Source organism: Chiloscyllium plagiosum, chromosome 24 (genome assembly GCF_004010195.1).
Source record: "Chiloscyllium plagiosum isolate BGI_BamShark_2017 chromosome 24, ASM401019v2, whole genome shotgun sequence".
Lineage (NCBI taxonomy): Eukaryota > Metazoa > Chordata > Chondrichthyes > Orectolobiformes > Hemiscylliidae > Chiloscyllium > Chiloscyllium plagiosum.
In genome coordinates this window covers 12,199,446-12,212,322 of record NC_057733.1, presented here as the reverse complement: position 1 = coordinate 12,212,322, position 12,877 = coordinate 12,199,446, and the positions used below count along the sequence as shown (strand labels likewise).

Genomic DNA, 12,877 nt, shown 5'->3' with positions numbered 1-12,877 from the left:
TCTGTTAAGTTTTCCAACAGAGTTAAGTTATTCCAATTCCTTATTTCTTTTGTTGTATTTTAACTGTCGTGTCTGAGTAGTGCTTTGCTTTAAATCTAGTAGCTTGACCAACTGAATTGCATTTGAAATGCAACAACATACATCTACCTTGAAAAGTGGGAAAAGGTAGGGTCTGGACTACCTTCTGAATAGTTTGGGGTGTTTTGGTCTTGTCCATGACAGCTTCTCGCTTGCTGCAGTCCATTGGTGTAGGTTGATCCACAATGCCATTAGAGAGGAAGTTGCAGGATTTTGACCCAGTGACAATGATGGGACAGTGATAAACTTCCAAGTCAGGATGGTGAGTAGCTTGGAGGGTAGTGGTACTCCCATTTCTCTACTTCCCTTGTCCTTCTAGATGGTAGTAGTTGCAGTTTGGAAAGTGCTGTCAAATGCTTCTGCTTCTCTGCATCAGTGGTGGAGGGAGCGCATGTTGTAAGAAGGCGTGGACATTTGTGGACGTGGTGCCAATCACGTTTACTACATGGTTTCAAGCGTCTTGCATATTGTTGGAGCTGCACACAACTAGGCAAGTAGTGAGTAATCAATCATACTCCTGACATGTAGAGAGTGGGCAGGCTTTGGGATTCAGGAGGTGAGTTATCTGCTGCAATATTAGTCTGGTCAATGGTAACCTCCAGGTTGTTGGTAGTGGTGGAATTCAAAATGATAATACTACTGAATGTGATGGTTAGATTCTGTCTTGTTGGAAATGGTTATTGCCTGGCAGTTGGGTGGTTTGAATGTTATTTGCCAGTTGTCAGACCAAACTTGGGTATAGTCCAGATCTTGTTGCATTTGGACATGGACTGCTTCAGTATCTAAGGAGATCTGATTGGTACTGAACACTGTGCAGTCATGAGTGAATATTTCTACATCTGACTTCATTGTGCACAGTAGATTTTTGATAAAACAACTGAAGGAGGCTGGGTGTACCAGATCAAGCTTAGTCTTGAAGTTGCACAAAACATTTCAATTTAGCTATTTTCAGAAGTTGGTGAACTTGTTGTAAAAGTGGTAGTGTGTGTGGACAAATTTTCAGAAGAAACTAGACAGATTACAAAAGGGAAGGGGAACCGATTGTAAAGGTTTGTCCTGGCCCTGTTTGCTACTGTGCTGTACATTATTCTTCTGTTGTCTTAGGTGCTATCATAGAACTTTTTTTAAAAAAAATCATTCATGTGATGTGGGGGCTGCTGGCTGACCAGCAGCTATTGCCCAATCTAGGTTGCCCCTTGAGAAGGTGGTGATGAGCTGCTGCAGTCCATGTGCTGTGGACTGACCCAGAATGTCCTTATCGCGGGAATTCCAGGATTTTAGCCCAGTGACAATTTCTCCTTTGTGAGGTGGTTATGGACTCGGGTTAATCCTGTAACGTGAGGATGTAATTCAAGGAAACATCTCAGTACAGTACTGAGGTACTGCCAATGGGCCTGTTTTGCGAAAAATTTAGACCTTAGGTGAAAATAAAAGAGCCCATGGCACTCTGAAGAAAAGTCAAGAAGTATTCTCCAGTGTCTTGGCCAACATTTAGCCTTCAAACACCATTTTAAACTGTTTATGATTGTAACCATATTAGATCTTGCTATAGGTGCTACACTACAATAGTCACTACACTTCACTCTCTTTGTCCATTAAGTACTACTGAGCATCAGCAGATTGTGAAAGGCTCTGTAGGATGGCATGATGGCTCATTGGTTAGTACAGTTGCCTCATAGCACTTGGTACCAGTGTTCGATTCCACTCTCAGGTGAATTTGCACATTCCCACCATGCCTGAGAGAGTTTCCTGTGGGTGTTCCAGTTTCCTGCCACAGTCCAAAGATTTGCAGGCTTGGTGGATTGGTCATGGGAAATTACCCATATAGTGTCCAGGGATGTGCAGTTTAGGTAGATCAGCCATGGGAAATGCAAGATTATGAGGATGGGTTGAGGGGCGAATCTGGGTGGTGAGGTCTTCAGAGGGTCGGTTTGGACTCGATGGGCCAAATAGCCTGTTTCCACACTGTGGAGCTTTTATGATTCTATTTTCTTTCTCATAGCTTCTGCACCCCCTTTTCCAGTACAGTTTTGTTCTTCTGGTTACATATATTGGTTACCATAGCAACTTATCCTCTAATTAATGGGATATAGTATCGACCCAGGTCATGCGCAATCTGTTTCTCACTGATCATCGTAGCCAACACGAAAATACTAACCTTACACCTAAATGAAGAAAAATTGATCTAAAGGATACATATTTTATAGTCAATTAATGATTATCCTTTTGCGGTGGATGTAGTTAAAACAAATGCATCCAAAACTATCACAGCGTGCACCATGAAATAAGAAAATAGACATACAATGCGTGTGCAAAAATATCTCTAGAGTATTTCTCCAGTATGCAGTGGAAAGCAGCCAACTTTCCTTCTGAGTATTACTTTGATCATGAAAGCCAGAACAATCTGCAAGATGTTTGATTCCAATGGCTGACAGTCAGTACAATCAATTGCTTTGATCTCGAGAGATGCCTTCGCGACACACACAATATAAATCTGAAAGACCTGACTGAGAGCAGATGGTGGAGTGGAATAATCAGCTGAGCCATAATTACATGGAAGGAAGCTCTTGCGATTAGAAATCGTACTGGCTGCAACCTCGCGGAGCACAACATTAGGAATATCCCAATTACCACTCAAAAGACCTACTATTTCAAAGCTTCTCTTAAAAGGAGGAAAGGAGTGTGTTTAATTGTTGTGTTTCTCGGATCCTGAAAGCAAGACCTTTGCATGATTTGGCAGAGACAGTGTGCGCACTCGAATAAAGTTATCCCGTAAAACTCCAGTCCTTAAGAAATTGCTGCTTACAGGCATCTGGCATTCGTTCTTAACGATGAACCTGAAAGGATTTCATTCACTAAATTTTGGATTGGCGTCTTCTCAAATGATTCAGGACTAGGAATCTGAATTTTGGGCGAATTTTCTTTGTGGCTATGACTTTGGTTTCTTCAAGCCTCTATTTCTTCAGATTTTTTTGTGCGCCATGTTAGATCAGGAGTTAGCTTGAGAGAAGTGCAGAAGGACGTATCGAGGGATAAGATTATTAATTTTAATTTGGCGATGGGGTTGGAGAGGGAGTGAATGTGGAGATGAGAAGAACAATTTGAAGCTGTGCTAAATGGCATGGTAGCTCCCCCCTTTCTAAAAGATATGTTCACAATTTTTGGATTACGGGCATTGTGGATGTCTCTGTTTTAATTCTTTCAATGTGACCTGTAGGCTATTTCAGGAGGGCCAACAGTCAACCACATTATTATGGATTTGGAGTCATATATAGGCCACTTAGTAGGTCAATTTGTTTTAATGATGATCACAGATAGTCTCTCAGTTGCTAGCTTCATTTCAATTCAATTTAACTTAAATTCCACCAGCCGTTGTGGTAGGATTTTAAATCAATGGTCCCCACAGCATTAATCTAGACCTCTGGATTACTAGTCCAGTGACATTAGATTTTTCTAAAAAATCATTTTACGGTTTATTGTCAATTTATGCACAGCTGTGTGTTAGATCCTTGATGGATAGAGCATCACATGGATCCTAGGCCCAATAGCTTTAGCGGTCAGGTTACTGCTGAACTTTGCAGGTACCATGCCTCTGTTTACATGAGCACGGGTCACTTCACCCCAAATAACACGAGTCTTGCTTGGTTTACCACCAAGAGTCACAATGGTGTTCCTTGCTTTGTAGACAAACACATCCCTTGCCCAGGTAAAACTGAGGAGGGCAGTGTGGTTTCGAAGGCCTTGTTTACAGCCTGTAAACACGGCTTTGCACCATACTCTTCCCAGCGCTGTGAGCGCGCTCAGGGCAGCTGGATCGTCAATCCTGATACCAAGATGGAGGAAGTGACATCAGAGCATCATCTCCCCATTTGTACGTGTCAGTGAATCACTCAAATAACAAGACAAATGGATTAGACTGTTTGCAATCCTGGATTTCTGACTCCATATCCTCTTTGCATCAAGAACCAAAATTCATCAAAAACTTCTGTTTTACCGGGACTGTCTTTTCGCAAGATACATCCTTGCAGACTTTGTTCGGTTTGAGATGTGAAATGAATACTTCCAGTAAAACACGGAAAACACATGACCATTTTGTTTTAGGAGAGACCACCAAACAAGAAACAAAAGCATTGAGCTTTCTTTAAACATTTTGCTTTAAAATTTTAATTAAATGGTTAATTGAGTCCAAAGTTTAGCACAGGATATAGTTATTAGATACTAATCCAAGATGATCTCTACTATGTAAAGCAGTTAATCACATGCTAATCTCAAGCAATTAATAGTTCAGGCTATCCTCCCCAATTCTGATCTCCAATTATCATGTTTGTAATTTGATTTTACCCCAACTGCTCAGACCTCAAGGTAGTTATGCTAATGATGAACTGGAATGAAAAACATTGGTAAATTTAAAGTCTCACCCACAGTTCTTTTTCAAATTAAACATTGACCACGTCTTTCTACAGAATATGGCTGTGACAAATGACAGCTCTTAAAAGCACTCTGCTTCCTTGTAAGCAACACAGCCTGTTAAGTCCAGCCAATTTTTAAACATAAGACTTCAATCGTCAAGTCATATTTAACTCAACAATTTCATGCTTCATAATAGTTAATACATTGTCTTGTCTTCTAGTAAGTTTCCAGGTTTAATTCTTTGAATTTTTGTCTTTTTCCATATACTTCTGTCTTAATCTCTAACTCTTCAACTCAAGTAACATTCTAATGTTGGGTATTGCATGCCAATTGAACTTTACTTAGATCTTCAAGCTATCTTAAATTTTGAATCAAAAGCTTCTTTGATTAAAAATGCACTTTTCTCTCAAACTTCCTAAAAGGGACTTAAATCTTAAAGAGACATTAATTCATAGTTTTAAGTTCTCTGAAGTGTTCTCGTGAGGAAATTATCAAAAGTCATGAATGTTCTTTAATGTTGAGGGGTTGTCAACTCAAGCATTTTCTCGTACTACACAGTTCTTCTACAAATTCATCAAAGCTTTCATTAGAGCAATCTTTACCCTAATTTTGGCTAACATGTCAGTTAAGCAGCAAAAAGCTCAAAGGCCGAACTGTGGATCAAACAAATACAATGTGCTGCCATAACTGCAGGGGTTTGTAATGTTCAGAATGAAATGTTTATTCAGAACCCTAATACCATTGTCACCCAGTTTCTAAATAACATGCACCAGATTATGAAAATTCAGCTTCAAATACTGATGTTTCTTGCTGTAGCACTTCAGGATTTATGTTAACAATTAAATGACATTTAAATTTTATTGCACAATTTTTATTACTCCAAGCCACAAGGGATTGCAAAATCCGCCTCTTGGGCTGAGTTCATTTTAGGGTATATGATAACAAACCACAGCACTCACTTAGATTCTTCAAGCTCATCAGTCCTCTGAATAGCATCAGTCTCATAGCGCGTCCGCCAGTGGGTGACCTCACTGTTTAATTTGGAGATGAGCCTCTGCAGTTCAGATTTACTCTCCTGCTCCTCTTCAACTTGTTCCTTTAGCAGCTCATTGTCATGCTTGGCACTTGAGAGGCTCAGAGCCATTGTGCTCTTCAACTGAAATGAGAAACAATGTTAAGGTCAAACATGTACACTGACAAGATGGACATTGCACTTTTACAACACGCTGGAGGTTTCATCATCATAACCTCAGGCTGCTATTGTGTAGCTTTTGAAAATAATACATACATGTGCAATTGACGTTAGGAAGTAGTTAAACACTGCAGTCTCTGCCAACGGAACAAAAGCACTCATTTAACACCCATCCCTAATTGAAAGAAATGATTGCCAATCGTTTAAAAAAATATCAGATGCCTGTAACTCTGGGCTACGAGGCCCCAGTTTAAGACCCACCTGCTCCTGTATGTCATTACATGTTGGAGCAGGGTGTTGAAAAAAAAATCTAAAAAAAAAATCTGAATGTAAACAAAGCAATGAGAGTTTGTGATAATTTCAACGTAGGTGTTCCATGGTCTACAGTAGGAGTGGGAAACAGTGTTAGCATACTGCAGTCCCATTTTTATATGCTTTGAATCAATCGGTTTAGAATGGGAGGGGGTGCTGGGGACTGGTCAGACCTGAACCCAAACCTGCTGCCTCAGAGGTGGCGATGCTGCCAGTGCACCACAAGAGCCCCATTTCTATGTCTTGTGCTCCAGTCCAATAAGGACTTCTGCCAGCAGTAGAGCACAGCCTTGCAATTGCTATTTTCTTTTAAGAATTAGTTCCATTGCTTCCACTTGGTAGGTCCAGTTTTCAATTCTTTTACTTCTGGCCTGTCAAAATGGTTCGTAAAGGGACAGAGTCTTTGCATTTACGAGAAACAGTTTTAAACTTGGACGAGGCACAGGGAAATAAAGGTCCGTCTCTCTGAAGCCTTTGTAATGAATTGTTATGAAAACTAAATGAGTCAGAACCAAGATGACATCTGGCTCCAAGTTGCTACCATAAACATTGTGTGGAAGTTGTCAGCACTGATCTTGCGCAACTGGGGCACACATTGGAGAATTTCAGAACTTCGGCTCCCTCCTTATTTTCCATCCATTGAAAGTAACAATGGAAAGCAATATAGGCAGCCTGCCTCAACTGCTCTCCGAGATATTCTGGCATTCAAAGCAGAAACATGGTATTTGTAGCATTAGAAGGGACAGGAGTGATCTTGCTGGCTCTAAAGCACGTCATGGGCTTAGATTAGATTAAATTAAATTCCCTACAGTTTGCAAACAGGCCCTTCGGCCCAACAAGTCCACACTGACCCTCCAAAGAGGGCTTGTCCCCTATCTCCGATCTCCTGCCTCTATTTCTCTTCCCAGACTTAGCTGTCGCCCTCAAATGTGAGAGATATTATCATGATCCTGACCAGGGAACTGCACAGTGCCAGAAGCTTGTCTCAGTTCCCGAAATAGAACAACCCTTGATGATTTTGCTTCAGTCCTCAAATCTCATTTCTCTGGTATGACACTGCTGCGTCACTTGTCCAAGATTTACAAATAATGCTCTCTCTATCGAAGATTATGCCTCTCACACCTTCTATTGGCTAAATTTGGAGCAGAAAATTGGGCAAAGTTAGAATTGAGTTACATTCCATCCTAACCCTACTTGTCACATTGGGTGATAAAATTAGGCGCTTCTGAGCTTTTGTATTTCAAAGTCAGTTACTTGAGATACATGGCTAATGTCAGAGGGGGATTTACATTCTTAAAGCTGCTAAACCTGGCCAATAATTTTACAAACATACACATAAAGAGCAGGAGCAAGTCTCTCCACTGTTCAATAACCTTTCTGTTCTATTCATTCACAAGATATGGGTATCAGTGGGTGGGCCAGCATTTATTGCCTGTCCCTAATTGTGCACTGAGTGGCTTGCTAGGACTGTTTCAGAGAGCATTTGGAGTCAAACTCATTGCTGTGGATCTGGAATCACATGTAGGCCAGACCTAGTAAACAGGACAGATTTCCTTCCCCAAAGGACAGTTATGAATGAGGGAGATTTTTAGTGACAATTGATAGTGATTACATGGTTGCCACTAGGCTTGCTTTTTATTACAGATATTTTATTTAATTCAAACTTCACCATCTGTCCCACTGGGATTCAAATCAGAACATCAACCTGGGGCTCTGGATTACTTGTCTAGGATCAAGGCAACTGTACCACCACATCCCCTGACCAATGATGGATTGTGGTCAAAACTCCATATTTCCAATGACTCCAAGTCCCTTGGTAGTCAGGAATCTACTCAGCTTTGCACTGAATATAATTAAATGACCCTGCCTCTACTGCTCTCTGCAGAACAGGGTCACAAAGGCTCTCACTCCTCAGGGAATTAAAGTCTCAACATGCCTTTAATGGGTGACCTCTCTGATCTCTCCGTCAAGAGGAAACATCTTTATTTTCAATGCTGTGGCACAAAATCTAACTGATTGACACACTGCTCCAAGCCTCGGACAATTGTTACAGCAAACCTCCCCTCTCATTCCCAAGGCCTGGGAGCCTGTCAGAAACAGCTTCAAAGATTCAGAGGCCAGAGGATTGATGGGTTTGTATGAACTCTCTGTCCCAATGCTTTTGAGGGCTCAACTTGAAGCAAAAGGCAAAAGTTGAAAGGAAGCTCGTGGGAGGAAGAGATCCTAAGCAGGGTCAAGAGAAAACCTCTGCAAAGCTCTGAGATAACAAGCTTCTGAGAGAGAATTGCAAAAGGAATGAGGTGCAATGTTTACATGATCAGCCTCTGAGGGTCAACTGCAAAAGGTGATTCACAGCTGGTAGAATCAATGGCTATGAGCAATCTGGAGAAGAACCATATCAACAGTTAAGTTCATGCAATGAAACCCTCTCATGATCGTGTGTTTTTATTAAGTAACATAGAAAGAGAAAGATTTAACCAGAATGCAATAAAACTCAAAATGCAAAGACCATGATAGAGGAGGCTGAGCATTCAACTCAGCTCACTAGTTGTTCAACAGAAATCATAGCCTCTCCCATCATAAACACATTTTGGGTCAATGCTATAAATGAGCTTTAGGTAAACACTCTCAATTCACATCTGATAATTAGCACCTGAGCTTCAGAAACTGGATAGGAGCTCCCTGAAATGGCTAAAAGGGTCCTGAAAAATATTATGCTCCTTCTGAAAAACTGCCGTTCTAAGTTTGGCTTTAAATGGCACTCAAAGACTGATTAAGGAGTCACTCGATTCAAGGGTGACTGGGCTGCTTGATGTCTCTCAGAGCTTAAAATGGGTGATGAGTAGGTCAGGTGGGTTAGCCATGGTAAATGCACGGTTACAGGCATAGGGTAGTGGGGATGGGTCTGGTTTGGATGCTCTCCAGAGGGTCAGTGAAGACTTAATGGGCCGAGTGGCTTGCTTCCACACTAATTTTATATTTTGGAATATGTGAGGCATTTTATAGAAGTAATACTTCAGGATTATGGAGGAGCAATGATTTTTAACTCCAGATGAATTCTTGCCTACTTTTGCGTGAAGCAGAATTCCAGCAAAATATCACTGTTTCTTTATTCACTAATATTTTCTCACACACACACACACACACAGTAGCGAAAAACCAAAAAACAGTTGAGAACTGTACATTGCAGACAATCCATAAATTACCTTCGATTCTTCATCGACCTGCTTTTTCAAGTCTTCACACTGTGATGTCAAAATGATCTTTGACCTGCTAAGTTGACCTATTTTACTCTCCGCCTCCTCCAGCTGGCGATTCAAGTCATTATTTTCAGCTAAAACAATAAATATTATCCAGAATTACCATTAAGAGAACACAAAATCTGCTAGTGAGCTTCCTTTGGCCTTGGTGGGTTTTTGCACCGAATTTCTGATTTCTAGACATCTCCTTACACCAACTACTCTCTCATTGTTAGCCCCTTTCACTCATTTCAGTAAGATTTTAAAAATTTCCTCTCAAGGTTTCCATCAAGAAATTTTGGGATCATTCAAATCCTTCAATCCATCTCCGTAATTTAAATCTCACTTGTTTCCCCATCTCTTATTTGCAGCTGCATTAAGTTGTTCACTGATCTTATGCTGGAGCCAAAAACAACTGGAGATGTACACTACACCCAAGCCCATCAAATAATGCAACATTAACCAACACCCAACATATATTCATTTGCCTGTCATTTGCTGGTTCATTTTTGGCATCAGAATTTCAAGCACTAAAACTGCTTCCCAAAGGAAAAGAAATAATAATATTGGTTTTTACTGTTCTTTAGTTCCAGGTGAATGCCAGTAGCAAATGTATATCCAAGCCAGGAATCAGCGCCAACAGAAACAAAGTACATGTTCTAAACCCGAAACCAAATCCAATCATTCTGGCCCAGAACTGAGCAAGTGGGCCCAAACAGAGATAGGGTAACTAATTCGCAACGCAACTGCAATAAATGCCAAGACCACAGGCATTGTAAGCAAAAAGTTCTTGACATGACATGAAGTGGTCAGCAGCCAGATCTATGGGAGGAGATTTTCCCTTTGTCAGGCAATGTATGGACTTGTTAAGTGCTGACTAAGCACCTATCCCACTGCCAAGAAAGCTTGCCAGGCTGTGCAACATTCAGAGAGTTAAGTAGTAACAAGCAAGTTTCTCTGTGGTCTCCAGTGTCAAACTGGCTCATCAACTGCTACCAGTCAGAGGTGGCAGCTTCTGGGTTATAAAGGCTAAATCGGGCAGAGGCTGCTCTTCAGGGGATCAGATGGTGAGGAGACAGGCCCTGCTCTCTCACTTCTTGGAGTGTGGCAGTTGCAGGGGATCAAATAAGGACTGGTGAGGTTGGGGGGGTGGGGTGGGGTGGAGGGAGAATGGGCTGGCTGGCTTTCCTTGGTCAACTCCCTTGGACCTCCTGCCTGTGTCTGTTATTGTCCTCAGACTGGGGCACATGGAGGATCCGCAACTCCCATGTGGCAAGTAGGTGACACTACTTACCTAGTCTGGGAACTTTTCTTAACCACCATGGGAGGTCACTGAGAAGGTGGCGAGCTGAGACCCACCCATTGACCCTTGAAAGGGCCTTATTCTGGAAAGGATAGAAAGTCTCCAAAGACCTTCCTGCCCAACACTGAATTGTTGAGATGGCAAGGAGAGAGTAAGCATCTCTCCAGGGCCAACTCGCTCAATTAGTCCCCCTTCTCATCACTTCAAGGGATGGGAAAATTGCACCCATGGCAATTTTCATGACAAAAAGACAGCAGATACCAATTTATCTATTTCTTTATCTTTCATTTAAGAGCACGAGAGCTACTGACATTTGTTGCCCATTCCTAATTATCTTTGGTGGTTGTCAGTTAGCTTTAGAAATCACTGAGGTCCACATTGTACACTCACAGCGCTGTTAGGGAGTCAAAATCCTGGAATTGCCTCAGAAGTGAATGGCGAGGTGACATCTTATGCTCCAGGGCATTAAGGTAACATCATTAGGCAGGATGGGGTTGGACTTGATCTCTGCTGCCACCATGTCACCAGTGGAATGGACCCATGATTGACCATCACACTCTGAGGACTTCTATCCCTGAGGTCTTAATCCCTTGCATCTTGTAGTTGGCACACACTGCTGTCACTGTGGTTCCCTTGTGAAGGGAGTGCAAGCTTAATGTGGTAGGTGTGGGGCCCATTGAGCTCAGTTGCTTCATTCTGGATGTTATTGAGCTTCTTGAACCTTGTTAGAGCTGCACACATGCGAGTGGAGAGTACTTCAAACACTTGTCTCATGATTTGTCGATAGTGGACAAGCTTTGGGGAGTCAAGAAGTGAACGGTTCACTGAAGAATGTTTGGCCACTTGTAGTCACAGTATTTATACAGCTGCTTTCGTTAGTTTCTGGTCGATTATAAGCCACAGGATGCTGATAGTGGGGTATTCAGCAATGTTAATAGCACTGTATGTCAAGGGGAGATGGTTAGATTCTCTCTTATTAGGAGACTGCCATTCCTTGACATTTAAATAATTTGAATTAGTTCCCAATTCTGCAGTCCAAGCCTGGGTGTAGGCCAGGTCTTGGTGTATAGGAAGATTACTTTAGTTTCTGAGAATTAGTGTGGCGTTCATTCATCAGTGAACATCTCCACTTCTGACTATATGACAGACAGAAGGCCTTCGATGGAGCAGCTGAAGATGGCTGGGCCGAGAGAACTAATCTGAAGAGTTTAGGCGTTGGTGTCCACAATCAAAGCACCTATCCTAATCTAACCAGTGAGGGCTGTTGTTTCTCTGACTGCCATTGTCTTCAATTTTGCTGAAATTCCTTCATATCATATTCTGTCAGGTGCAGTATGAATACCTTATATCTCGCCTTTAGGGGCGAGGAACTGGCCTAGTGGCATTATCATAAAACCTGTAAACCAAAAGCTTGGCTAATGTTCTAGGGAACCCCAGGTTCAAATCCCACCAGGGCAGATGGTGGAATTTGAATTAGATGAAGAAAATCTGGAATTAATAATCTACTGATGACCATGAAACCATCACTGACTGTCAGGAAAACCCATCTGGTTCATTACTGTCCCTCAGGGAAGGAAATTTGCCATCCTCACCTTGTCTGGCCTACATGCAACTCCAGACCCACAGCAATGCAGCTGCTGACTCTTAACTGCACTTAACTGCAAGCCACTCAGTTCAAGGGCAGCTAGGGAAGGGTGGTAAACGTTGGCCAGCCAACAATTCCCACATCTAACAAATGAGTAAAATAAAAATAACTGTGTGGCACCAACATTCATTGAGGATGGTAGGGTAGTTCCTGATTAGAACTTAGAACAGAACAGCACAAAACAGGCCCTTCAGCCCACGATGTCATGCTGACCAATGATCCTCATGTATGCATCCTCAAATTTTTGTGACCATATGCATGTCCAGCAGTCTCTTAAGTGTCCCCAATGACCTTGCTTCGACAACTGCTGCTGGCAACGCATTCCATGCACTCACAACTCTGTGTAAAGAACCCGCCTCTGACATCCTCTCTATACTTTCCTCCAACCAGCTTAAAACTACGACCCCTCGTGTTAGCTATTTCTGCCCTGAGAAATAGTCTCTGGCTATCGACTCTATCTATGCCTCTCATTATCTTGTATACCTCAATTAGGTCCCCTCTCCTCCTCCTTTTCTCCAATGAAAAAAGTCCGAGCTCAGTCAACCTCTCTTCATAAGATAAGCCCTCCAGTCCAGGCAGCAACCTGGTAAACCTCCTCTGAACCCTCTCCAAAGCATCCACATCTTTCCTATAATAGGGCAACCAGAACTGGACTCAGTATTCCAAGTGCGGTCTAATCAAAGTTTTATAGAGCTGCA

At 42.0% G+C, this 12,877-nt stretch overlaps 2 protein-coding genes across 12 annotated transcripts in view; both read right to left on the bottom strand.

Annotated features, from left to right (window-relative positions):
• The window catches only part of LOC122562023 (myosin-16), a 277,196-nt gene that overhangs the window by 41,874 nt on the left and 222,445 nt on the right, over nucleotides 1-12,877 (bottom strand). For all 11 annotated transcript variants that reach the window (XM_043714428.1, XM_043714426.1, XM_043714433.1 and 8 more), the window contains 2 exons: nucleotides 9,199-9,326; nucleotides 5,448-5,644 (listed from right to left, as the gene is read on the bottom strand). In XM_043714428.1, coding sequence (XP_043570363.1) covers nucleotides 5,448-5,644; nucleotides 9,199-9,326 — 325 coding nt within the window. The remainder of the gene's footprint in view (nucleotides 1-5,447; nucleotides 5,645-9,198; nucleotides 9,327-12,877) is intronic.
• On the bottom strand, nucleotides 3,580-4,098 carry LOC122561938 (60S ribosomal protein L35a-like). The gene is made up of 2 exons (XM_043714256.1): nucleotides 4,073-4,098; nucleotides 3,580-3,901 (listed from the first exon to the last, which is right to left on the bottom strand). The coding sequence occupies exons 1-2, from the start codon at nucleotides 4,096-4,098 to the stop codon at nucleotides 3,580-3,582; spliced, it is 348 nt and encodes a 115-aa protein (XP_043570191.1).